Source organism: Gymnodraco acuticeps, unplaced genomic scaffold (genome assembly GCF_902827175.1).
Source record: "Gymnodraco acuticeps unplaced genomic scaffold, fGymAcu1.1, whole genome shotgun sequence".
Classification (NCBI taxonomy): Eukaryota; Metazoa; Chordata; class Actinopteri; order Perciformes; family Bathydraconidae; genus Gymnodraco; species Gymnodraco acuticeps.
In genome coordinates, this window is record NW_022990014.1 from 454,231 (window position 1) to 478,820 (window position 24,590).

Sequence of the window (24,590 nt, forward strand, 5' to 3'; positions counted from 1 at the left end):
GAGCCTGTGTGTTTAATTGTGTTTTAATTAGCACAGAAGTATTTGTGTTGGTCTGCAACCACTCAAGACATACAAAAAGTGTCATCAACAAAATGTTTTCAAATATTTTGGAAATGTAATATAGTACAAAATAGATGTGTGCAAAAATACAAGATGGACAACTGTAAATACAGTAATTGTTTAAAAAACAGACACTAGTTAGCTTATTACATTCTGTCATGCTTTCAGAGGTTAATGACAATAATTGACAAACATTAATGTAGTAAATCACCCGGGATCATTTACTGAAGGCACTTTGAAAGGTCAGCCTGTTGGCTGGTAATATTTAAATGTCGTGTTTGTTCCATTGACTGGCTGCTAAAGAGACAGTGACATATTGTGTACTGTTCAGCTTCAGTTACAGTACTACACTTAAACAGATTGAAAAAAGCTTTGAAAGGCTTAGAATCAAGAATTTCACTTTTTCTGTTTTACCAACTAATGAAATCTCATGACCAGTTAATATCTGGAGGAAATCTCAATGGGAGAAAATAGGCTAAGAGAATAAATCCTAAAACAACAGTAACTTAAAGAAAGATGTCCCACAGGAGGAGCAGAGGGAGGCGGGTTGTTCAGCTAGTGCCTCACAGAGTTCTCCAAGGATTCTCCGTCAGCGTCTACATCCTCATACTCTCGTGGCTCGCTGGAAATGTGGAATTCAACTGTACTAGACTCTGAACCTATCGAGACAAAATAAGGCAGAATACCGGGTGTTACTGCACAAACACCTTCACAGCTCATCAATGGACTTATCTATAGAGATGCTGATCTTTGATTTATACATCCCTCAGCACAAATGTATTTTGGGAACGTTAACATATCCTGTAAATGCAGTCTGTAATGATTCTCATGTCTATACCTGAATTTGAGTGGAAGACGGAGTCAAAACTATATGAATGAATGAAAAACATAAATCCTTTAAAAAATCTTTACTTTATTTCTAATGAATTGTAATTTCAGAGACACTGAATATTGACACAAAACATTGAATAGACTTCTAACATGTACTACATTGTGCACAAACAATGTATACAATGCTTTACCGAATCATCCCAAAATACATTTAGTAATATAGAAACAGCACAGAAGACATATCAAAGTAACAAAAGTAAATGTGTCCCAGTAAAAAAACACCAAATCGATGTTCAATATACACTCAGTAGCACGATTATTTGGTAAACCTAGCTAAAACTAAAGTGATGTAATACAACTGTCTTGCTTTTAATCTTAGTTGCAAGTTTATACTATTAGCGGCTCCCTTCATACATATTAATGAGTTTAAACATGTCTCTTAGTACAATACAAATATAATTGAACAGTACAAAAAAACGACTATCAAGTTTTACATAGTTTCACTTAATGGACATTTATTCCCATTCCTAAAGATTAATTATAAGACTGTTGTATTAAACTGGACTAGTTCTAGCTGGCTACCATGTACACATGCAACTGAGTGTATTTCACATGTTTATCCTAATAATCTACAGCTGTGCCATTGTTCTCTGCATGTCATTAGATGCATTTCAATAATGACAAATGATGTGAAGGAGCCACAGTTGCAGCACCCTTAACAGAAGGTCAGGATATGCACACATGATGTGAAAAAGTACGCCCTGACCTGACACGGTGAAACACATGCTGAATTATGAAAATACCCGATCATTATGAACAAAAAATCCGTAACAATTTCATGCTACTGTACTCAGTCGGCGTGGATAGAACAGAAAATCCTGCAGGGGGTTCATGACCCTGAATGCCTCATGACCCTGAATGCCTCATGACCCTGAATGCCTCATGACCCTGAATTACTGCATCCAGAAGGAGTTTTCTTGACTATTAAAAACTAATCACAGAGAGCTTCAAGTTCAAGCTGGTCAATGTCACCATGTCACCAATCACCATTATAAAAAAAATTAAAAAGCTTTCTTCATTAGAAACACATCTCTCAGTAGATAATATCACAGTATAATGATTCCCTAAAATAAATCACATGCTTCATATAAGAAACCAGTTCAGCAGACATCATGCAGCTAGAGGTGGGAAGTAGTGTTATTTTTCTTCTTACATTTTGAACACAAATATCTGTACTTTCTACTTCTTACATTTTCAAAACAGGCTGGTTACTTTAGTTTTAATCTGTGTTTGGTGGCGTGATCATTATTATTTAGAGTCATTGCGTGCCTGTTGATTTTAACACGATCCGTGTATCCATCATTTCCTGGTCTTCTCTAAAGAAGAGGGACCAATGAAAACGTTGTAATTTTGCCGTTGTTCAGCATGGAAACATTCATTAGCTAACAATGACATTATTGTTCTATTAATATAAAGTGAGGTCAGTTGGTAGTTATGGCTACTTTTTACATTTCGAAGCCCATATTTCTTTACTTTTACTTGAGAAAAGAAGTTCATGTCAGTACTTCTCTTTTTACCAGAGTATCTTTAAACACGAGTATCTGTACTTCTACTTGAGTAAAGGATGTGTGTACTGTTGCCTTCTCTGCATGCAGCCCACAGGAAGCTTTAGAGCGTCACCAGCCCTGATACACAGGTGAGCTGTTACTGGCACTAGCCCAATTACCTTCTGAGAGCACGCTGATGGCGTCAGAGTGCTGTCCGTTGCTCATCATGTTCTTCTTGGCTTCCTGGACATGGCTCTGGTAGAGCAGAGTGGTGCCCACCGTGGGATTGTGCACCTCTGTGTTCGGCACTGAAGTAGAAGCGGAGTCCCAGGCCAGCTTCCTCCTCTGCTGCAGTCTGAAGTCAACATCTAAGCCCGTCCAGCCGTGAAAGGCCAGGGTGTTGAGGAACGCTTGCATAGGGTTTAGGATACCCTGAAAAGGTCAAAGGCAAAAAGTTGAAGGTTTTAGACAGAGATGACAAAAGTACACACATCCTTTACTCAAGTAGAAGTACAGATACTCGTGTTTAAAAATACTCTGGTAAAAGTAGAAGTACTGACTAAACCTCTTTACTCAAGTAAAATTAAAGAAGTATGGGCTTCGACATTTACTCAAGTAAAAAATAACTACCAGCTGTTTTAAAGATTAACTGACCTCACTTTATATTAATAGAACAAAAATGTCATTGTTAGCTAATGAATGTTTTGATGCTGAACAACGGCAACATGACAACGTTTTCATTGGTCCCTCTTCTTTAGAGAAGACCAGGAAATGATGGATACACGGATCGTGTTAAAATCAATAGGCACGCAATGACTCTAAATAATAATCATCACGACACCAAACAGATTAAAACTAAAGTAACCAGCCTGTTTTGAAAATGTAAGAAGTACAAAGTACAGGTATTTGTCTTAAAAATTTAAGAAGTAAAAGTAAAAAGTCGTGGAGTAAAGTACTGATACCAGAAAAATGTAACAGTAACGAAGTATGTGTACTCAACTAGTTCCCACCTCTGGTTTTAGATATTGATAAAACTAGTGTGCTTCATTCTTTGTGTACCTACCATTATAAACCATGTGATGAGGGCTGCGTTTCTGATATTCCTGAAGCCGTTGTCATTGATGTCTGTCTGCATCTCCAGGTAGAAGAGGAGGCTCTCGTTGATGATGTTGGGCACCCAGCTGAAACATCAATATGTCTCATTAGCATTTAACAAATCTGTAAATGAACCCCTCTTAAAACCAACAGCTTTAAATGACATTATTATTTTCATTAAGTAAATATACAGCTGATATCCAGCTCTTATTTTGCTGTGGACCATGGTTATCACGACCTCCTATAAACGACAATCATGCATGGATTTGCATGAATTGGTCACATTATAGCAAGTGTTACCCTACTACAGCAAGATGGCTCAATTATAGATGATCTTATCTGTTATAAAATGTATAACCTAAGTAATTCTTGACTAATGCATGACTCATGGTGAGGTGATGCATGAGTTAATGCAGGGTGCATTAGAGGTTGTGTTGTGAATTGTGATTAGCTAAGGAATATTGATTCACTGTTACGTCATATATTCATTACATGCAATAAAATATAGAAATGCATGGTTTAGAGTTGAGAATATAAAACATAATGATATGGTCCTTTGAATAAACATAATAAAATATTCTTATAAGAAAAAAGTGTAAAAACTAAATTACTTCCTTGAGTCTTTAGTTAGCTTTAGACTAGAGGTGCTGTGTGGTAGATTGTATTGCTTTGGAGTGCCAGGCTAGCTCGTTGTGCTAAGCTAACTGGCTGCTGCCTAATACCACTCTCCTGTCTGTATATTAAATATATATAAGTTACAATCTTCTCCCTTAAACCTCAGCAAGAAACGTGCTGCTGAAAATGTCAGACTATTTCTTTGAGTGTATCCCTTTGATAAACAATGTTAACATACCAGATGAAGAACACCAGCATAATTTTAAAGAAGCGTATCTTTATCTCATTGGCCAGCCGTCTCTCATTTTCTGTGTAGATTCCTTGTCGTCCTTTTAGCAAAGATGTCACTAGATTGGAAGAACAAAATAAGTAGATATTGAAAACCCATGCATGTACATGTGTAAGAAAGTATATAACATAAAAGTATCGGAATTACCTGCAGATATGGTCCGATTAAAGAAGATAGGATTGGCCACGAGGACCAGCAGCATTGGTGCGTATGTGGTGACATAGTGAGGGATAGCATGCTGGAGGCCTTGCTCACAACTGCACACAATGCAAGAGAACATTAAAGTTAGCATTGGTAATCACAACTACATCACTGGGAGATAAGTTCTTAACCCAGTTTCAACATCTTTTTTCTATGGGCATACACACTGACTTATTCATCCACAGTTTTACTGATAGCCTCAGGCTCTTGAAAGACAAAAGACAGTGACAAAATGCTGGAAGGTGCTAGATCGTGCATCTAAGGAACAACAAAGGGACTTACTCAGAGATGGATGGATAGTAGAGCATGGCCACTCCTTCCACACACAGCAGCACGGCCAGACCCCATGTAATCATGTGGTAGAGGATAATGGTGCTGATGGGAAGAGAAACAAGTCATGAGACTGTGCTCCCAGCACATGCTGCTCTTTTATCTTGAGGATACATTTTCTTTTCAATGGAGAAAACAAATGTCCAACACGGACTGAGGTTTAAAATGTATTGTTAGCCCATTGAAACACAGGAAGAACGTTAAAACAGTATAACTGATCCATCTGTACACCTTTAGGAAATGCTCTCTCTACAAGAAATTGCAAACTAGTTTTAGGGTAAGTCATGCGAGACGAAGCAACACATGACTAGCACACAGGAGGAATAAGTGAGAGAAGGATGTTTCACACATTCTCAGCTCAGTTTAAGGCTTTGCGCTTCATCTTGTGATTAATGGAGAAGATGTTAAGGTGATAATGAAATATGGAAGGTGATGCTCAGATACCTGATTCCTGCAGAAGTTTTCACCACCAGGAAGACATCGACAGCATAACAAAAGGTCCACCAGAAAGAAGCGCTAAAAAACAACTGGATCCACATCTGTAACGCATAAATGAGACAGAAGACCCTTACTATACAGGTCATAATGTTGATCATTCGTCATAATAAGAAGCATGAGTAACTGAGGTAAATATGTTATGTGTGACTTTACAGTTGAAAAGCCGTGGGCTAACAGATATTTTACAGTCAGTCGTGCATGCTTGCTGAGCATGAGTGAAATCTGGATTTCCCAGGATCACGCATGATTTAGAATAAACAGAATTATTACATTACATTACATTACATTGCATTTAGCTGACGCTTTTATCCAAAGCGACTTACAATAAGTACATTCGACCAGGAAGACACAACCTTGAAGAAAACAGAATCATAAGTACATCAGGTTTCATAGAGCCAAACATTTCAAGTGCTACTCAACTGGCTTTAGGTAAGCCAGTCCTTTATTAGTATTTTATAATTATGAGTTTGTGTCCGCTATAGCGCCTTGTTCTGTCATCTGTCAGGCATGAAGCTGAACTTAAACAACCTGTATGGTAAATGTACTTAACTTAACTGTTTGACTGTTAAAAAAGGGGAAGATTTGTCAAAATGCATCATACATACTGCGCTGCCGACACAGAAAACCTCTGGCCAGACCTCGGTGCTGTTGGCCACTGAGATACGCTCAATGACGTTCGGCAGGCCCAGCCAGACAGATGACCGCACAATGATACCTGGAGGAGGAAAACAACACATGATCTCATGTTTGTAACCTGTTGAGAGAATCAGACGAGGAAATAATACAAAACAAAACAGGGATCTGGATTTGATTAACATTTAAAGCATCATTTCATTCTGCATTATTAAGTGTGTTAATTAAGTACATTCAGTCATGGGAGTCCTTTTAATAGCAGATTTATGTCATGGAAATATGAACTACCTCCAGGTGTGTTTTATAAGGGTGTTTCCATTTCCTACACAGGACTCTTCACTGTGGATGGAAAAACAGGGAGCTCTCCCAGAATGTTAATGTGATGCAGACTACATGCTATTATTTCTCTTTAAACTGTGTCATGGGTGTGCTTCTAGCTGTTATTCCGCAGTTGTGGATGGATCTCGCCGGCACTAAGCACACAGTAATACATGACTTCATCTGCCTCCTCTCTCACCAGGCAGGAGCACAGGCAGGGTGGTGAATGAACAGCTCGAGTGTCACATTGGTTCGGTGCGCTGAAAATACTCTTACAGCCTTTTTCAGCAGAGGTGGGAGAAGTACTCAGATCGTGTACTTAAGTAAAATAAGAAGTACAAGAGTGTAGGAATACTCTGTTACAAGTAAAAGTCCTGCAATTAAAATGTTACTCAAGTAAAAGTGAAAAAGTACCAAAAGTAAAAGTATATTCATTATGCAGATTGCCCATTTTAGAATGATATATATTATATGTTTTTATTATAAATGATTGATGCATTAAAGTGTTATCAAAGCAGGTAAAGCTGCAGCAAGTGTTGATTATATTCACATCATTAATCCATATCTGCAGAGTAACTAAAGGTATTAAATAAATGTAGAGTAGAAGTAGGCTACATTATTTACCTCTGAATTGTACTGGAGTTGAAGTACAAAGTAGCAAAACAATGAAATACTCAAGTACTACTTAGTTACTTTACACCACTGTTTTTCAGTGTTAATAACATGTAGGTAGTGGTTGCTATAAGAACAATGCTGCATTCAGATCAACAGGAACAAATGGTTTGCAGGAGTCATTCATGACTCACATGAGAGGATAATGATTCATTCTTTTGTTTCGTAATAAGTTGCTTTAGAACCAAACATCTCAAATAAAGCTATCACTTTGAGTTTAGATTTGCGTATTCAAAGTTTGTTATCAAGTTTTAAGTTGACCAAGAGCGGGCAATTTTTAAAACTTGTGTTTTATGTTATTCTCTGTTTCACATGTCACATAAACTGATGCCGTGCAACAAAACGGTTAAAAACAACATATTTGCGAGTGTCATTAAATCCAGAAACCCACGTTGTGAAACAGTTTTCTGAGTGAAAGCAGGACTGTTCTTTACCTATGCATCCCAGTATGTCACATAAACTGATGATGAACACTATCCGGGAGGAGGATGCGGGTCTCGGCAGCGGATACTGCCCGAGTCTTCTGTATCCTTTGCGTTTGGGCAGAATTTGTAAAACGGCAAACAAGAGACTGAGAGTCGCGCTGGCCAGACCCAGAGCAGCGAACAAATCGGGCTGGAAGGAGACCACGAAGTCTGTGGCCGCGTCCCGGTTCGGACAGCAGAAGGTCTCCAGCCGAGGGGAGGCCATGGTTCTCCGGGGAGAGAGGAACAGAGAAGTGGGCCCCGCTGTCAGGAGAAAGCAGAAAAGACAAGGAAGGTAGAGGAAATGATTGGGTGCATCAGCCGACTCAGTGAGAAATCACGGGGTTGAATCATCATGTGCTTCTATTTAATCCCTGCAGTTGTAGCTTAACTGTGCCACAATGCAAGAAACCGACAAAGGCCTGTGTGTGATTTAGGTCTCAAGTTATGAGTTCAGCAAGCTACTGAATATCTAATATTTTAGTGAAATCATGAACAGTATTTTGCTGCAGTATCCCTGAAGAAGATACAGCAACATAAAAATACAAGACGACATTTTTGATTTCATATACTTTATTGCAACACTGAGGCTAAATTGTGTAGCCTATAGGCTCATAAAACACTGCTGATTTATTACAAAGAAAGTACAATGCATAATGTAAGTGAATGCAACGACTTTATTCATTATCTACTGTGAACATAGATTGTGTACTTTTTAATTATAACAACACCACCAATTACTAAATTCATAGGCTTCATAATCAAAAACGTAATTGTTGAGCTAACGCCTATTAACACCAGATGTACAACAAATCATGTTTAACAATGAACAATTAGGTCAAGTTATCAATAAAAAGCATACAATATTTAGAATTTAGATTTTGAATAGATATACAATATGTGGCTAGTTTAAGGTGGTCCGTCCATCCATCCCATTAGCCTCACTGTGTGTGGTATATTCTGGGAGGCTGTAACAGGGATGTATGTGGAGCCTGCTGGAGGGGATGTGAGCCAAACTCTGTAACTCATCAACAGTCTGACCCACTGATAACCCTTGTGACGTACTGATATATAACAGACCTAACCATGTTACATGTGAAATTGGTGACCAGTGAATGTTGCTTGATGTCCTTTGCAACAACCACTTTACCAACCTGCCATTTATGGGGCACGCTTTTGTAATAACAGACATTTTCCTGAATGTCAGAGCGACTTTAGGACTGGTCTCACATAGACAGACTGAATTTGAGTTTTAATCCGAAAGGAATTACATTTATGTTGGTCTAGCCTAATACAATTATTGGTTTGAACATGAACACAAAATCTGATTTTGATAAAGAAAAAAACCAATGGCTGTCCGTATAGTAGAGTAAGCAATGTCCTCTTTTCTCTTTGTTGTGGCTGTAGTGGAAAGGTCAGAGCTCAGGAACAAAGAGTTAAAAGCACATTTGTTTTGGCATAAACAGAAATGGTCAGCCTAAGAAAAAAAACCTCTCCTGTCCTCAGTCTCATAACAAGGATGACATGTGGTGTTTATGTGAGTGACCAAGACCTTGCCTTGATATTATTTCCCTCCCAGTATGTATGCATGAGACATTGGTCCACGTCCAAATACTGGAGAGGTCAGGGCAGCGGCTGGATCTGCCTGCTTGGACAGAGATCTGAGGAAACGGGTGGACATTTCAAGCAGATTTATTTGGGAAACAAAGCATCAAGGGCGTCCATTATTCAGTACTACAGAGAGGGCATTCATTGAGTTTGTCCAATGGCTTTCTAATCTATATGCACCTTCTCCGACCAGGCACAAAGTCAATTGTATGGCAAGCTTGTAGCCTGCTGCCAGGGATTAACAACTCCCTGAAGAATATGGTTAGCATCGATTTGCTGTTTAAATATCTGTTGCTGCCCTCTGCTGGTGTGCAAACAATGGAGCTCAAGAAACAACAGATATTGCTGCTTTTGGGAATATCTTTTTGTGGAAAAATATAGCTACTATTACACATTATTGTACTATATTTATAGCCTACATGAAGCACTAGAAGCAGCCTAAATCAATACTTATAAGGGTGTATACTACGCCATAACACAGCTGTTTGAAGCACATTTATTTTATTTTAAAGATACAGACTTTGTGTGGGAACCTGATTGAGCTTTTTTAGGGAAGTCAGAGGTTGTGTAAGTTTATTGCCGGTGGTACTGATCCCTGCCTTTACTTTAAAGAGAGTCTGTCTAATTATCATGCCACCCATCCGCAGTCTGTTAAGTCTGAAGTGGATTTCCTGGTTTCTACAAAGCAAGCCATGAGATTATCTTTGTTAAGATCACTTGTGACCAAAAGTAATTAGGCAAAATGTTTTTTTTTGGGATATTTAAAAAGACAATTCTGCTGTTATCTCCGCAAAATGTCATTACCATTACAAAAAGGACAAAAAAAAGAATTGAACAACTAGGTTGATTTAGAATTAAATTAAAGAGAAGAAAACAAGCGAAGAATAATTTTAAAAGTATTAGTACTGAATAAAAAAAAAATCATCAAAATCGATTCAGATTTTAGGGTATCCTATGAGTCAAAATACACGGCCGTCTGGAATCAAACTCTGCACAAACATCATTCACAGTGACACGTCTTAAAACATGTTTAACGATGTGCACCTCTGCAATGGCAGCACAATCATTCCTGAGGCACTTTAGATAGTTTAGTAATGCCTTTATCCAACAATTGAAAGTAAAGCAACGGATTAAAGGATTGCTATCAGTGCAACAGGTACTGTGTTATTCTAAACAGGCACAATATGAAGAAATATAGGCATATGGTACATCTTTAAAAGTAAAATCACATTACAGCTTGCTACATGGTGACTACCAACAATACATAATGCCCACAGATCATTATGTATATAAATGGTTTCACTTCCATCCAGTTTATCCTTAGTTTTACTCAAACAACTGAACGCCGCCCATCTCCTGCTGGAGAGGATGGGTGTGGCTGTACAGTGTCAAATTACACTGAAATTACAGACCTGCTCAACAGGCCCGTCTCCCACTCCCTCTGCACCTTCATTGGTTGAGAACCAGCAGCTTCATTGTACCAGCCTGTTTCCTGCAGGCAAATACTTTGTCAAAGAGGAAATGACATCACAGCAACCAGACCTGCCACCAAAAAAGTGAAAACAGATGAGCAGCAAACGCCTCTCAGATGTATTTTGACTTCGAGCAGCACACAGTTCAGCCTCTGTTGTAAAAACAGCTTAAAACAGCTTTTAGAACGGCAGTGAGAAGTATGTCTGCTGGACACAGAGAGACTCCGCCAGACACTGCATGTCAAAACAGAACTTCTGTTTTTTTCTCCAACCCTTTGATGAGTGGTGAGTATCTGCGGGCAGCTTATGCTGACACTGCAGTTTGTTTACTGCTCTGGACAGAATGTTTCTGCTTTTCATTTGAATGCACATTTATGTTACTTAAAGGTTGTTGGTGGCCACTGTTTCTATACCTAGATACTGAATCAGATTGGTCTCCAATTCACGATGCTGCCTTTAATGGACGTGTCCTCGCTCTGCAGAGACTCATTGCACAGGTCAAGTTTAACTGCATGCTACTTTATAAAATGAAATGTATCTATGTATTTATTGAGAACAAATCTGAAACTCATCACATTGCTTATACTGAGATCTTGTAGTAACACTAAACGTACTAATATGCATCTACAATGTTACATTTGCTGTGTGTGTTCACAGGGTATGTGTGTGAATCTGAACACTCTGGACCAGGTCTCCCCCCTCCATGGAGCATGTTTGCAAGGCCACACAGCGTGCGCCAAGCTTTTGATGGAAAATGGGGCAAATGTCAGTAAGGCTCCATTGTCTGGATATGTCTTTTCTTTTATACATATAAATACATTTAAGATGATCTCAAAGGAAGACAATATGTTTTGTGTCCTTATTTACCAGAATCCTCCCCTAGTCTAGTAAGGAAGCAGCCCATCAATTATTACTAGGTGTATCTTTGTTTTGGTGCATTTAGTAAGAGATTAACCAAACAGAGACAAAGCATGCAGACACATTAAGGCATGCACGTTTAACATAAATCTGAGGATACAACACTGCAGGGGCGGATCTAGACAAATATTCATGGGGTGGCAAGAGAATTTCAGGGGTGGCATCCCCTGGCAGAAGTATATGCTGATTTAATCCCAGTCATATCAACAATGTTAACTTGGAAAGCCACAATATTTATATTTTAACTCAATAACATTAGGTGACATTATTGTGGTACAACATTAAAGCCTTACATATAAATATATAAGGTGGCAGACATCATTTAATGAATTTTAACTGAACAATAACTGAATGAGTTTCTATCTATGCAGACTGCTGCAATAAGTACATTAATTAACTGTCTCGTCGATGTTTGTCTGAATGAATATGATACTATTAACAATCATATTATTCCTATCAGCTGTCAATCACTGTTATGATTCACATATTCAGTGTTATTATTAAATAAACTATATCTTTTGGAGGAGTTAATGATGAATGTTCCTCAAAATGCTTGCTCACCCTCCTTCAAATTTGAAAGACAAGTAATTATCATAAATCAAAAGATTCAAAAGAACAGTTCAGCGCCCCACAACTTCATTGCAAACAGTTACAACCTTGACTTTACATCAGAAAGAACAAACATTAAAGAAGTGACTAACTGCATCAGTTAGGGTTAAAAAACGTGTATTCAGCTAAAATATAATCATTGCTGCAGTTATTATCCAGTGGAAAGTCCTTACCTACTGGCCTAGTTAAATCATAGTGGTTACTTTTTTTGGCTGGGCAGTGAAGTTTTACACACTGTCTTATTTGACTTTCTCAGGACTTGAAACAGTTTTTGGGGGCAGACCCCCACAAAGAAGGCAAATGTTATACACACACGTAAGGTCATCATTTTAACAGTTTATTATTCTCATCGACTCATCCGTGAGCAGAGCATTAATTTGGCATGCCTATTACAGCTGAATGTGGCGATTACCATCTTGATCAGCAAAACGCCTCACAAACTTATTAAGATTTAAAGCTATGGTGCTATGGTTTTGATTCAATGCTGAGTACAGCCAAACTTGGCAGGCTCTTCTCTGTCATTGTAGACCACAAACAGTGGCAGCTCCAGAGTATTTGTGTTGGGTAATCTATGGTAGGGCTAACCCATACAGTGGTGGGGCTCAAGTCAGTATTTGCAATGTAATTACATACACGCTCCCCTTGACAGTGAAACGCCACGCGTGAGGTTTAGATTATTTCCCTGTCTCAATCCAAATTGAACTGTATGAAATAAAAAGGCACATTTGTCTTGTAGTAAATAAAAAGGGCGACCTGGAGCCAATCCTGCAATTTCCCCACAGGTGAAAGAGTTGACATGCTGAAAACCCAACCCCTGTAGGGGGGTCTGTGGGGATTCTCCCCCAGGAGATTTTTTGAAATACTAACATAAAATACACATTCTGGTACTTGAGAAGACAAATAAAAAATACGTCTATTACTACACTACATATGAAAAAAAAAAAATGAATGCCATTTTAGTTTTTTGTTACTTTGTTCTGAAAGCTGAACCTGCTGCTCCTCACAGAGAGAAGAGGGAAGAGGCTGTGTGAATTACTTTACATTGTGGATAAGGGTGGATAGCCCCCATTGTTCTGTGTGTCAAAATGAAAGACAGCCCACACACACCTATCAATCATCAAACCGTGGGGTCTTATTTCATTACGTGTTGATTTCTATCAACACGTAATGTTGTATCGATGTATATGTACTACAGCAACATTATTCTCCGTCGGGACTTCCTGCAACAACACCACGCCGTTATTGTGATTCTGATTGGCCAGAAGACATTATCAAAGATGTTCTATTGAGAAGACGATCACTACGTGTCAAAAGTTTTCAAAACCGTTTCTAGTCTTCGGTATTTCCAGACAAGTGGCTACTGAAATCAATCTTACTAACTGCTGTCTGTGCAATTTACTCCGCGCGAGTTGGCGGACTTTATTTTTGCTTACTTTAACATCATTTTTCATGGTGGGGCTAAGCCATTTCTTGGTATGGCTGTCGCCGTAGCCTACCCCAGCCATACCCTGACCGCAAATACCTCATTCCTTCCGTCTACTTGGATCCGAAATGCTTCTCGTTTTGAGCTGTCTCCGCGTTCAAATGAAATCGCCGCCAATCATATTTCCACGCTCGCGCCATGGCCGGGGGGCGTCTATCGTTTTTCCAACAGTTTAGATCCCACTTCCGCATTACGCAAGCATCGACGCGGCGTTACGTCACAGCATCAACCTGGCGTTACATCCCTATGGCTACATCACTGCCTCACGCGGCACACCCGCGAAATCTGAATCTGACAAGCGAAATACCATCCTTTTAAACGCCACATGATATACAATATACAATATAATAGTGCTTCTTTGTCAATATGACTGACGACCACACTTATGCAGTGCTGAGGAATGTTTATTCATCATTTAATATTAATTCCTGATGGATATAAGAGGGATACATTAACAAACATCTGTGTGGTGACACCATGTTGGACCATAATTTACCTCTTGTATTGTGTTGCTACACGGACCCTTTAGTGGGAACACTGAGCTGTAGCTAATCATTCCTGCTAGGCTAGCTTGTCATGCAGAGCAGTTCATGTATTAACATTAAACGAGAGTTTAATGAATAATAAAGTGTGGAAGTCAATTCTTAATAGCCTCCGACTCCCTTTTCACGGCACTACACTGGTGACCCTGACGTTTCCGAGATAGTTTCCGGAAACTCAACGAACATGGCTGAGCGCGATGTTTTCGTAAAGCTGCCGGAATTCTGGGAGCACGCCGCGGAGGCAATGGCATGGTTCGCGTGGAGGCGCACTTCGCCTGCCGACAGGTCCGTAACGGGAACCTGAAATATTACCATGTGGTAGCAGCGCTGGGAAGCTCCACGTCGTCCAGGTTGGTTGGATTTGTCGCAGCCCCCCCACACCATGGCAAATATGAGGCGATTAAGGCCCTTCTCCTTAAGACATTTAGCTTATCTGCTAAGGAGAGGGCCCGCCAGATACTTGACATTCAAGGCCTAGGAGACAGCAAGCCATCTCAGCTAATGGCGAAAATGCTAAATCTGCTAGGGGGGGAAGATCCCCGGATTTTATTCACGGAGATTTTCCTGCGTCACTTGCCTCCCCGGGTCCAAACGGCACTGGCCAACACGCCTGTCATGGAGCCCCGTGCCTCGTTTTTTCCTGGCTACACAACAGCCCGGTGCAGAGACGTTAGCCGCGACGCTCAGCGGCCCATCTGCAGTCAAGAAAGCGTGGCGGAGGGCGGACACGGCTGTATCGAGCCGGCGTGGAGACACCGGAGAGTGCTTTTACCACGCACGTTTCGGGACAATGGCAAAGAAATGCATCGCTCCGTGCAGCTAGTGGCTCTGAGCGTCGGCGGCACGTGCAGGCTCCTCTTCGTCAGCGACAGCGTTTCGGGGAGCCTGTTTCTGTGTGACACGGGCGCTCAACGGAGCGTAGTTCCAGCGTCGAGTGAAGACGATTCTATAAACAGAATAGCTGAAACTTTTAACAAAATAAATAACTCAGTTACCTCTAATCATTAACCCATGTTTGTATAATTGAGTTAACTCCGTGTGTTGCTGCTAGCATACATAACACCTGACGTGGAAACGTTACTCGTGGATGGGGCTAGAGCTACTAGAAAGACAGTCGAACCCGGTGCATTCCTCCGTCTGAATGTGGTGCACTTTTGCTAAATGTTTAAACAAATTGCTCGTGTTACCGCCCTTACATGCTAAACTCTTATTCCACTTTTGGCAACGAGCATTGTCGACATCGAGACGGGTAAAGTTTAACCACACCTCGGAGCCATGCTCGGAGCGCGTTCTCTCCGCCATCTCCTCCGTGTGTTGCTGAATGTAGCAGCTGCGTGTGTGTAAACTGCCCCGCCCCCTCGCACACAGACGGGGGAGAGAGATCTCGTCTGATCGAAAATACATCATAGACGCATTTGTTTGTTTTTTTGCATATTAGAAACTAGTTGGCGACACTAAGACTGCGATATAATGTTTTTGTAGCAATAATACATGACATGTATTTTTTAAATGTCTCCGGTGGCGGTACCGATAAAAAGACCAATAACGTTGGAGCTTAACGGCGCGTAAAACACACGTGATGACGTCACCAACGAATCGACGACTGAATTAGTTGGCAACTAATTTGGTAATCGATTTTAATCGATTAAGTCGATTAATTGTTGCACCCCAGTAAACATCCACCAGGATGGTCCATTGCCCTCCTCTCAGGGCTTTTCCTACCTCCTCCTCACCATGGTGGACAGGACGACCCGTTGGCCGGAGGCGGTCCCGCTCGTTTCGACGTCGGCCGCTGACGTTGACCGGGCCTTCATTGCAACGTGGGTGTGTCATTTTGGCACCCCGTCGGACATTTCTTTAGACAGGGGCTCTCATTTCACTTCCGAACTCTGGAACGCCGTGGCAGGCGGTTTGGGGGTTAAGCTGCACAGGACTACCGCTTACCACCCTCAGGCTAACGGCCTCTGCGAGCGCTTCCATCGCTCCATGAAGGCGGCCCTCAAGGCCGGCGGCCTTACGGACGGTAACTGGGTCGACAAGCTGCCCTGGGTGATGCTGGGCCTGAGGACCGCACCTAAGGAAGATCTGCAGTGCTCTACAGCGGAGATGGTCTACGGTTAGCCGTTGAGAGTTCCAGGGGAACTGATGCATTTCCTCCCGAATGCATCAGCTCCCTGGTCTGCCACGGCCCAGCGGGTTTTCCTACGAGACGCAGCGGAGGCTTTCGCTCCAGTTCCGTCTACCCAGCATGGTGCGCCAAGGTCTCAAGTTCCCGCGGAGCTACGCTCGGCTGGGCACGTCTTCATACGTCACGACGCACACAGAGGCCCCCTGCAGCCCCCTTACGAGGGACCGTTCCGGGTCTTGGAACACGGTGACAAGCACCTGATGGTCGACATGGGCGGCAAGACGGAGCACGTCTCGGTTGACCGGGTGAAGGCTGCTCATTTGGACGTGGTGCTGGCTCGACCACCGAGACGGGGCCGCCCTCCGGCTTTGATTCCTGTCAGGGAGTGTGGATCTGTTGTTCCGGTCCCTCCTTTGACGGGGGCCGCACAGGCGGAAGTCGCTGTACCGGCTCGGTGCGCAGGACTCGTGGGGGTTGGCTTGTTGTTCCTCCCCGCCATATGGATTTTGTTTACTTGTGAATTCTGGGGGGGCTTGTGTGGTGACACCATGTTGGACCATAATTCACCTCTTGTATTGTGTTGCCACACGGACCCTTTAGTGGGAACACTGAGCTGGAGCTAATCATTCCTGCTAGCTTGTCATGCAGAGCAGTTAATGTATTAACCTCAGAGAGTTTAATGAATAATAAAGTGTGGAAGTCAATTCTTAATACCGCCTCCGACTCCCTTTTCACGGCACTACAATAGCCTATATATATATATGTGTGGGGGGGACATTTTTAACGGGGGGTGTATTCTGGTGCATTTTAACAGGTGGTTTGATACTTTTATGTGGCTATACTAGCATGAGGGAAATGATGGGTGCATTTTGTAATTTCATCCAGTAGTAAATAAAGGAAACATATTTGATTATTAATTCAGAGCCGTCTTTTAATTAATAAAAAGCAGTTTAAATGCCCATTTTTTTGTACATTTATATACAACAATAACTATTTGTGAGTGCATTGAGAGATATTGTTGTGGAGAGTCATTTATATATAAATCGCAAAATACATTTGTGAATCCTTCTGTGAGCATGTATTAATATTGAGACTGATCTGACTCCATACAGATGTTAAGTTCACCTAGGAATGGTATCATTGACTTAAATGTTGCTCTTCTGTCTATATTGGTCATATGATGCCCCTTGACTGAAATGCTTCCTGTTCAATATCCCCACTGATTTCCTTAACATTCTGGGATGAGAGTCCACATCACAATTTACTCTAAACTGTCATTTCCCTTTCATCACTCACCTCAGCAACGAACCTCTCTCCACTGTCCCTGTGTTATGCCTCTGACTCATTCTCAAGCACCTAGATGTCAAGAGAGGTGGTGAGGTGATCACTATTTATTGTGCAGTATACTCTTTCACATTGAATCATAACAAGTCATACTGAATGTAAAGCCTGGACTCTTACTTTAGAGTCAGTTGTTGACTCTAAAGTAAGTCCCAGTCTGTGACATTGGACATTTTGAAGACTCAAAGTCCCAAGCAGTAGGTAGAATATTAGCTGTCTATGTAATGTGCGCAGAAAATAAATAGTTAACTGAATACTGGGATGGAAATGGCCTATAAGCACTCAGTAAAACATAAACACACACAAAAAGCTTCTGAATGATAAGAAGTATAATTAAAACATAATGCACATTATCATTTTGAGAGAGAGTACCGAAGTTAAAGAACTCAGAAAATAATCTCTTATCGAACTGAGGCTCCAGTAAAACACACTGACTGCGCCTCTACAGTACATCATGGTGTTTACATGAGCACAGAGAGATCGGGTTATTCATGTTCCCTGTTTACATGATAAATACTAGTAACCTGGCATTTCGATGCCTTTTCTCATCTAAACTATTCAGTATTTGTATCTCTCTATCATGATATAAAGACGAAACTCCTCTCCAGAAGTGAGACGCTTTTGCCGCCGCCGCCATCACTGTTAACTGATTAATTGCTACCAGCTGATGACTTACTTTCCTATTCTTTAAAAAAAAAAGTGTTATGTCCATGTTGTCTGGGGGAGAAAACATATCAAACCAAGAGATCGTCAGTTTTGATTTTCGCTGTATTAACCATTTCCTGAACACTTGGTGTGTGTGCCTTACCTCCGCTACCGGCATCGCTTCATATAACAGATCTGAGCTGTCCAACTATGACAACACTCCTTGAACATGCGCGCGCTATGGGAGAATCTGCCTTGGTACAACTCAGTGAAAACATGGTACGGAGTTTCATTGATTTGGGCATTCTCTCAATAAGCAAGTGGAATGGATTTGATAGTGAAGCACTGACACAGCGCTCTACAAAGTGCGGCGAGTTGAGAGACCGATTCACGGACTTTCCACATGGTAAAAGTGGGGGGGGGGTCTAAACTAATCATTTGAAAAAGTGGGGGGGACTTGTCCCACCCTCATATAATGGCTGCGACGCCCGTGATATAATGTTTCGTTTTTTTGTATGTCATGTAACATATTAACGTTTTGACCTTCTGTTTAGGATGTAAAGGTATCTATTTAATATTTTATTTAAAGGTAGACATTTATAATATGTTATAAATGTCTATTTTATTATATAATACAACATATAACATTTATTTAAAAATAGACATTTATAATATGTTATAAATGTCTATTTTGTTGTATAATACAACATATAACATTTATTTAAAGATAGACATTTATAATATGTTATAAATGTCTATTTTGTTATATAATACAACATATAACATTTGACATTAATAATATATTAACGTTTTGCCATGTAAAAATGAAACAACTGTCAGGTGGTGTTATTGATTATCTTTGCAAAAGAGCCCCCACCAATATTGATTTTGAAAAATATATTTTAATTGAAATATGGGAGCAAAAACAAAAGGGTAGAATTGATCATACCATATCATGTTATTATTGCAACTGTTGTACAGTGGTTGTGTGTTTGTACAAATGAATTAATATAAAGTGTATATATGTGAGTGTGTATAAATGAATGAATACATCTGTGTGTATAAATGAATAAATACATGTGTGAGTACATATAAATGTGTGTTTATATATATATATATATTAAATGAATAAATGTGTGTATATATATATATATATATATATATATATATAAAATAGTATCATTAAATAATGCTGTCAGATAAATGAAGTACACAGTAATAGTCAAGGTTATATTCTGCACTTACACCAGCTGATAAGATATTTAAAAGGTTTTAAACGACATTTGAGGATACACACAGGCTATTCTGATAAGATATTTATCTAACGTCTTTTGTTTGTCCTGAAAACGACATTTGAGGATACATACAGGCTATTTATAGATGATAAAACACCAGTAATACAATCTCAGGACTCTTCGATATGGCTTTGATTATAGGATCGTTTACAAAGGATTTGTTTTAGTCAACAAATCCTTTGGAAAGACAAAAACCAACTATTCAATATCCTGCTTCACCGCGACCGCTAAACTGCCGAAGATGAAGTCTATGACGCTATCGCGTAGAGTTACGTCGATCCTTGCATAATGCCGAAGTGGGCGTAGTTAAATCTAAACTGGGTTGGAAAAACAATAGACGCGGCCGGGGGAGGTGTTACAAGGCTCGCGTCTGGTGCTGCATTCACTTGCACTCGGACATTAGAGATTTTCTCTCATAAATGTTCGATGAGCCACAACTTTTCTTTTAAAACAAAGCTGCCAAATGGGGTGGCAGCTGGGGTGGCAAGGCCTTTTTCTGAGGTGGCAGCTGCCACCCCGTAGAACCATCACTGCAACACTGCATGTTTAAAGGCAGACCCTCACTGAATATGGTATAGCCTACATATAATCGAGGCTATATGAGGTTTATAACTTAAAAATGTAAATCTTTACACTTGCTAAACAACCTTTTGGTCTTGAATTTCTGGTAAATCGTCTCAAAACTATCCTCCCCCTTGTCAGGTTAATGGTTCAACAGTGGATGGACAGACTCCCCTATCAGAAGCCTGCGCTCGGGGTCATGTGACCTGCGTAACCCTGCTCCTTCAGCATGGAGCCAGTCCTCTGGGGACCAGCCTGACCAGCTCTCCAATCCACAGGGCTGCGGCCAAAGGTCAGTTTAATCAGTCACTACATAATGCACAAAGGTTGGCAACCACATCAGAAAACATGTATAACTCATCAAAACAGAAAATGTGTGTTGTTTTAGGCTACAAAGTAAAACAACAGCATATTCTTCCCTTGATACCAAGCGAAGGCACATTTCAAAGCACATCCCTTGTTGTACATCACTTCTCATTGTGATGATTCTGGTAACTCTGTCTAGGTCACATAGAGTGCATCGAGCCTCTTGTTCAGCATGGTGCAGATGTGGATCAGTTTATCGACCAATCAGGGTTCCCTCTCCACGTTGCCTGCTCCAATCAGCATCTGAGTTATGTGAGGAAACTGCTTCAACTTGGTAAGAATGCCTTCAGCTTCAAATTTTAACCTCCAAAGAACGTGTTAGTATTTAGGTTATTTAGACTAACACTTTTAATGGTTTGGAACGAAGGATAGAAGGATGGAAGGATTATGATGCAATGTTATAGAGTTTAAAGAACCAACCTGTATATAAAATGGTTTATTTGAGCAATTCAATCAATTCACTACAACATTTAAATGCTACTTACACATTAAAGTACCAGTAATAATAATAATAATCTTATAATATAATGAATGATCATTACACTCAAAGGAGCCAAGTCTACTAGTACTTTTATTTGGAATACTTTAAGTACGCTAATCGCTAATCATTCTCACACACTTAAGGGCCCTTTTTTATGTAGTATTCTTCTTTTTTTTTTTAAAGATTACTCTTTCTTGTAAAGTTACGTGTGTTTTAATTTTAAAAAACACTGGCCAGGTAAGTGTAGTGTATTAATTGTATAAAGTGACATTAAAGGGACATTTTAAAGTAAATACATTCTAGACTAAAAACGTTTTGAGCAAGTGTAAAGAGTTATGTTTTTAAGTTATAAATCTCATATAGCCTTGATTATATGTATACCATATTCAGTGAGGGTCTGCCTTTAAACATGCTGTGTTGTATCTTCAGATGTATGTTAAATGTGCATGCCTTGATGTGTCTGCATGCTTTTTCTCTGTTTGGTTAATCTCTTACTAAATGCACCAAAACAAAGTTAAACCTAGTAATAATTGATGTGTTACTCAACAGTAAACCTAAATGCAGTGCTTGTGTCCACACACACTGTTATGTTTACACTGCTGGCTGATTCACACATTATATAACACGCCTGATGTATCATATCTAAAACATCCACTCATTTGGGCTTTCTAATTTGAATATACATAACCTGAGAGTAAATACAGTCCAGCTAGGAAATGGCCTAAAGTATTTCATGTGAGCAATACATTAGATAAGTGGTGCTGTAGGAGACGGGGCTGTCAGAGACCCTCTCCCCCAGTTATGTAATGAGAGCAGGATCATACCTCATCACTCTGCTGTGTTCAGGTGCCAGAGTGAACAGCAGCGTGTCCGGAGAGTCTCCTCTGCACATCGCCGCCCGCCTCTCCAGCCCTGAGCTGGTGTCTGTCCTGCTGGACCACGGGGGGGATCTATCCCTCCGGAACTCTGAGGGCAAACAGCCGCTGGACCTTGCCCCCCCCAGCAGCCTGGTGGAGAGGCTGCTGAGACAGGCAGGAGGTATTCAATCCAAACTAAACAAGTAGTGGCGATTTGCACGGCCTTTACATTAGGCTGGTGCCCTAAGCCGTAGCTAATAATCAAAACATCTCTCTGTCATGGCTCCTCTCCCCCCTCCCCCCCCCGCCCAGGAGCCTCTCCTCTCATGCAGCTGTGCCGGCAGAACATCAGGAACACTATGGGCAAGCAGAGACTGGGTAGGATTCTCGACCTTCAGCTTCCCACAGAAGTGAAACAGTATCTTCTCTACAAATCAGACCCAGGGGGAGACCAATTGCACTGAATAAATCAGACTCTGTGTCAGACTCGCAGCATTTAACTTCTTGGTCAGTAGGGGGTGCAGTTGCATAATCTTGCAGTGAGGCGTTGTGGTTTTGTTAGTAATTAACTCTAGTCTCCAGTGTGACCGGCCTCTGTAAACAAATCGACTCTCAAGATCAATCTGGACTTTTATCTGAGAACTTGGAGCAAGTTTTTATCATTAACTATTCATATCCATGAGGTCATACATATTTAAAATGAGAATATGGGCTCATAAAGTCTAATAAATGTTGCATTATTAATGTTAAATAAAGGTTTCACAAACCGAAACAATATTATTTTAATTAGACAACCCTCTACATTCAGCTTATATGCTTTTCTTTTGTTATTTGAAACTGAAGATCCTGTTTTTGATGCTGCTGTTTTGGTTTTCTTTAGACATAAAAACTAAACTAAACTTACTTTCAAATGAAATCCTGTAAATGGTGTATTGTATATCATCCTTATAGGGCATTTAGGAACATGTTTCCAGAGCAACTTTTTAAAAAAGCATCTCAGTCGATTTAAAGACATCATACAGTAGAAAAGTGATTTCAAAGGCAAATCTCTGCAAGTGAAAACATCTTCAAATCTGGACTCATCAATAGAGGGATAGGACTTGATCAATTCCACAAACACATTCTTGTACTGCGATTGTCATGACTAAATAATTCAATCGTGGCAGATTTTCTCCTCCCTATTTTAAATAAATCAGATATATCTACAGTCTCTCTCCGGCTGGGGGAGATTTCAGTGTTTTATATGTCCTATGTGGCTTCTATGCTAAACCAGATATTTTAAACTTGGTCATGCTCTTCTGAGGAATTAGTCTACATAACCAGAAACTATGACTCGGCAGATTATGAGCACAAACCACTAGAGGTTTGAAGCAGAAGTTATTTTGGATTGTAAAGTGTATTTTATAATGTTCCTACAGATTTAAAAAGAAACAAAATAAATAAATGGATCTCCAGATGGAGAGTGAATAAACATGCATTGTTCATTCAGCAACAGCATCTGATGTAAGGGCTTTGTTGTTGTGCACAGGAAGTGTTGAGAAATTATGCAAATTCTCCTGTGAAATAACTGCTTCTCCCCAGAGTCTAAAGAGTATATTTTTAATAAAAAACGACCACAAGGATCAAGCAAACAATAAAAACCCAAACATGATGTGAACACTGAATGTATACAGGTAGAAAAAAGGCAACACATGTTATTATAACCAAGACAAGACACTTCACCCCAAATTGCTCCTTGTCCACAGTATTGAGTAAGTTGCTTTGGATAAAAGCGTCTAACAAGTAACATGTAATATTATAACCAGAGGTGGGAAGTAGTGGAGTACAAATACTTTGTTACTGTACTTAAGCAAATGTTTCTGGTATCAGTACTTTACTCCACTACTTATTTTTCTGACGACTTTTTACTTTTACTTCTTACATTTTTAACACAAATACCTGTACTTTCTACTTCTTACATTTTCAAAACAGGCTGGTTACTTTAGTTTTAATCTGTTTGGTGTCGTGATCATTATTATTTAGAGTCATTGCGTGATTTTAAAACAATCTGTGTATCCTTCATTTCCTGGTCTTCTGTAAAGAAGAGGGACCAATGAAAACGTTGTCATGTTGCCGTTGTTCAGCATCAAAACATGAATTAGCTAACAATGACATTTTTGTTCTATTACTATAAAGAAAGGTAAGTTACTCTTTAAAACAGCTGGTAGTTATGGGTACTTTTTACTTAAGTACATTTCGAAGCCCATACTTCTTTACTTTTACTTGGGTAAAGAAGTTTAGTCAGTACTTCTACCAGAATATTTTTGAGTATCTGTACTTCTACTTGAGTAAAGGGTGTGTGTACTTTTGCCATCTCTGATTATAACCTAGTTATTACTATTTTCCCAAAACTTCAGTTTTGTTTAGCACAGCCACGCATATACAGTCCTACATCGGAATAATAAACATCTAGAAATCTTCATGTCTCAGACAAACACAAGGAAGAGTATTTATGTGAGGCTTCTTATTTCCTTGGCCTGTTGCGTATTACAATAACCCGAGATAGAGAGGGCACGGCAGAGATAAATCTTTGATCTACAATTCCCTATTCCAATTAATTCAGATGGTATAAACCAAATAATACAACGTTTTATTTAGGTCACTACTCCTTTCCATGGCCCAGATCTAGTATTTAAGATGTGCTGGCATGATTTCATGCTAATCATTTTGCTTACCCTCAGCCTGAGGCGGG

General features: G+C 40.0%; 2 protein-coding genes across 3 annotated transcripts; one reads left to right on the forward strand and one right to left on the reverse strand.

Annotated features, from left to right (window-relative positions):
• Nucleotides 1-5: 5 nt before the first annotated feature.
• gpr143 (G protein-coupled receptor 143) lies at nucleotides 6-21,944 on the reverse strand. 2 transcript variants are annotated; one of them, XM_034213276.1, is made up of 10 exons: nucleotides 21,827-21,944; nucleotides 7,524-7,817; nucleotides 6,072-6,181; nucleotides 5,413-5,507; nucleotides 4,921-5,013; nucleotides 4,585-4,694; nucleotides 4,387-4,495; nucleotides 3,502-3,619; nucleotides 2,618-2,870; nucleotides 6-719 (listed from the first exon to the last, which is right to left on the reverse strand). In XM_034213276.1, exons 2-10 carry the CDS (start codon nucleotides 7,777-7,779, stop codon nucleotides 616-618), a joined length of 1,248 nt encoding a protein of 415 aa, XP_034069167.1. In that variant the 5' UTR covers nucleotides 7,780-7,817; nucleotides 21,827-21,944; the 3' UTR covers nucleotides 6-615. The 2 variants fall into 2 exon arrangements, with proteins under 2 accessions (XP_034069167.1, XP_034069166.1); XM_034213275.1 differs by lacking the exon at nucleotides 21,827-21,944 and having other exon boundaries at nucleotides 7,524-7,900.
• On the forward strand, nucleotides 10,499-23,330 carry LOC117544336 (ankyrin repeat and SOCS box protein 9-like). The gene is made up of 7 exons (XM_034213277.1): nucleotides 10,499-10,918; nucleotides 11,051-11,130; nucleotides 11,291-11,398; nucleotides 20,297-20,447; nucleotides 20,661-20,795; nucleotides 21,849-22,040; nucleotides 22,172-23,330. The coding sequence occupies exons 1-7, from the start codon at nucleotides 10,834-10,836 to the stop codon at nucleotides 22,321-22,323; spliced, it is 903 nt and encodes a 300-aa protein (XP_034069168.1). The 5' UTR covers nucleotides 10,499-10,833; the 3' UTR covers nucleotides 22,324-23,330.
• Nucleotides 23,331-24,590: the final 1,260 nt, after the last annotated feature.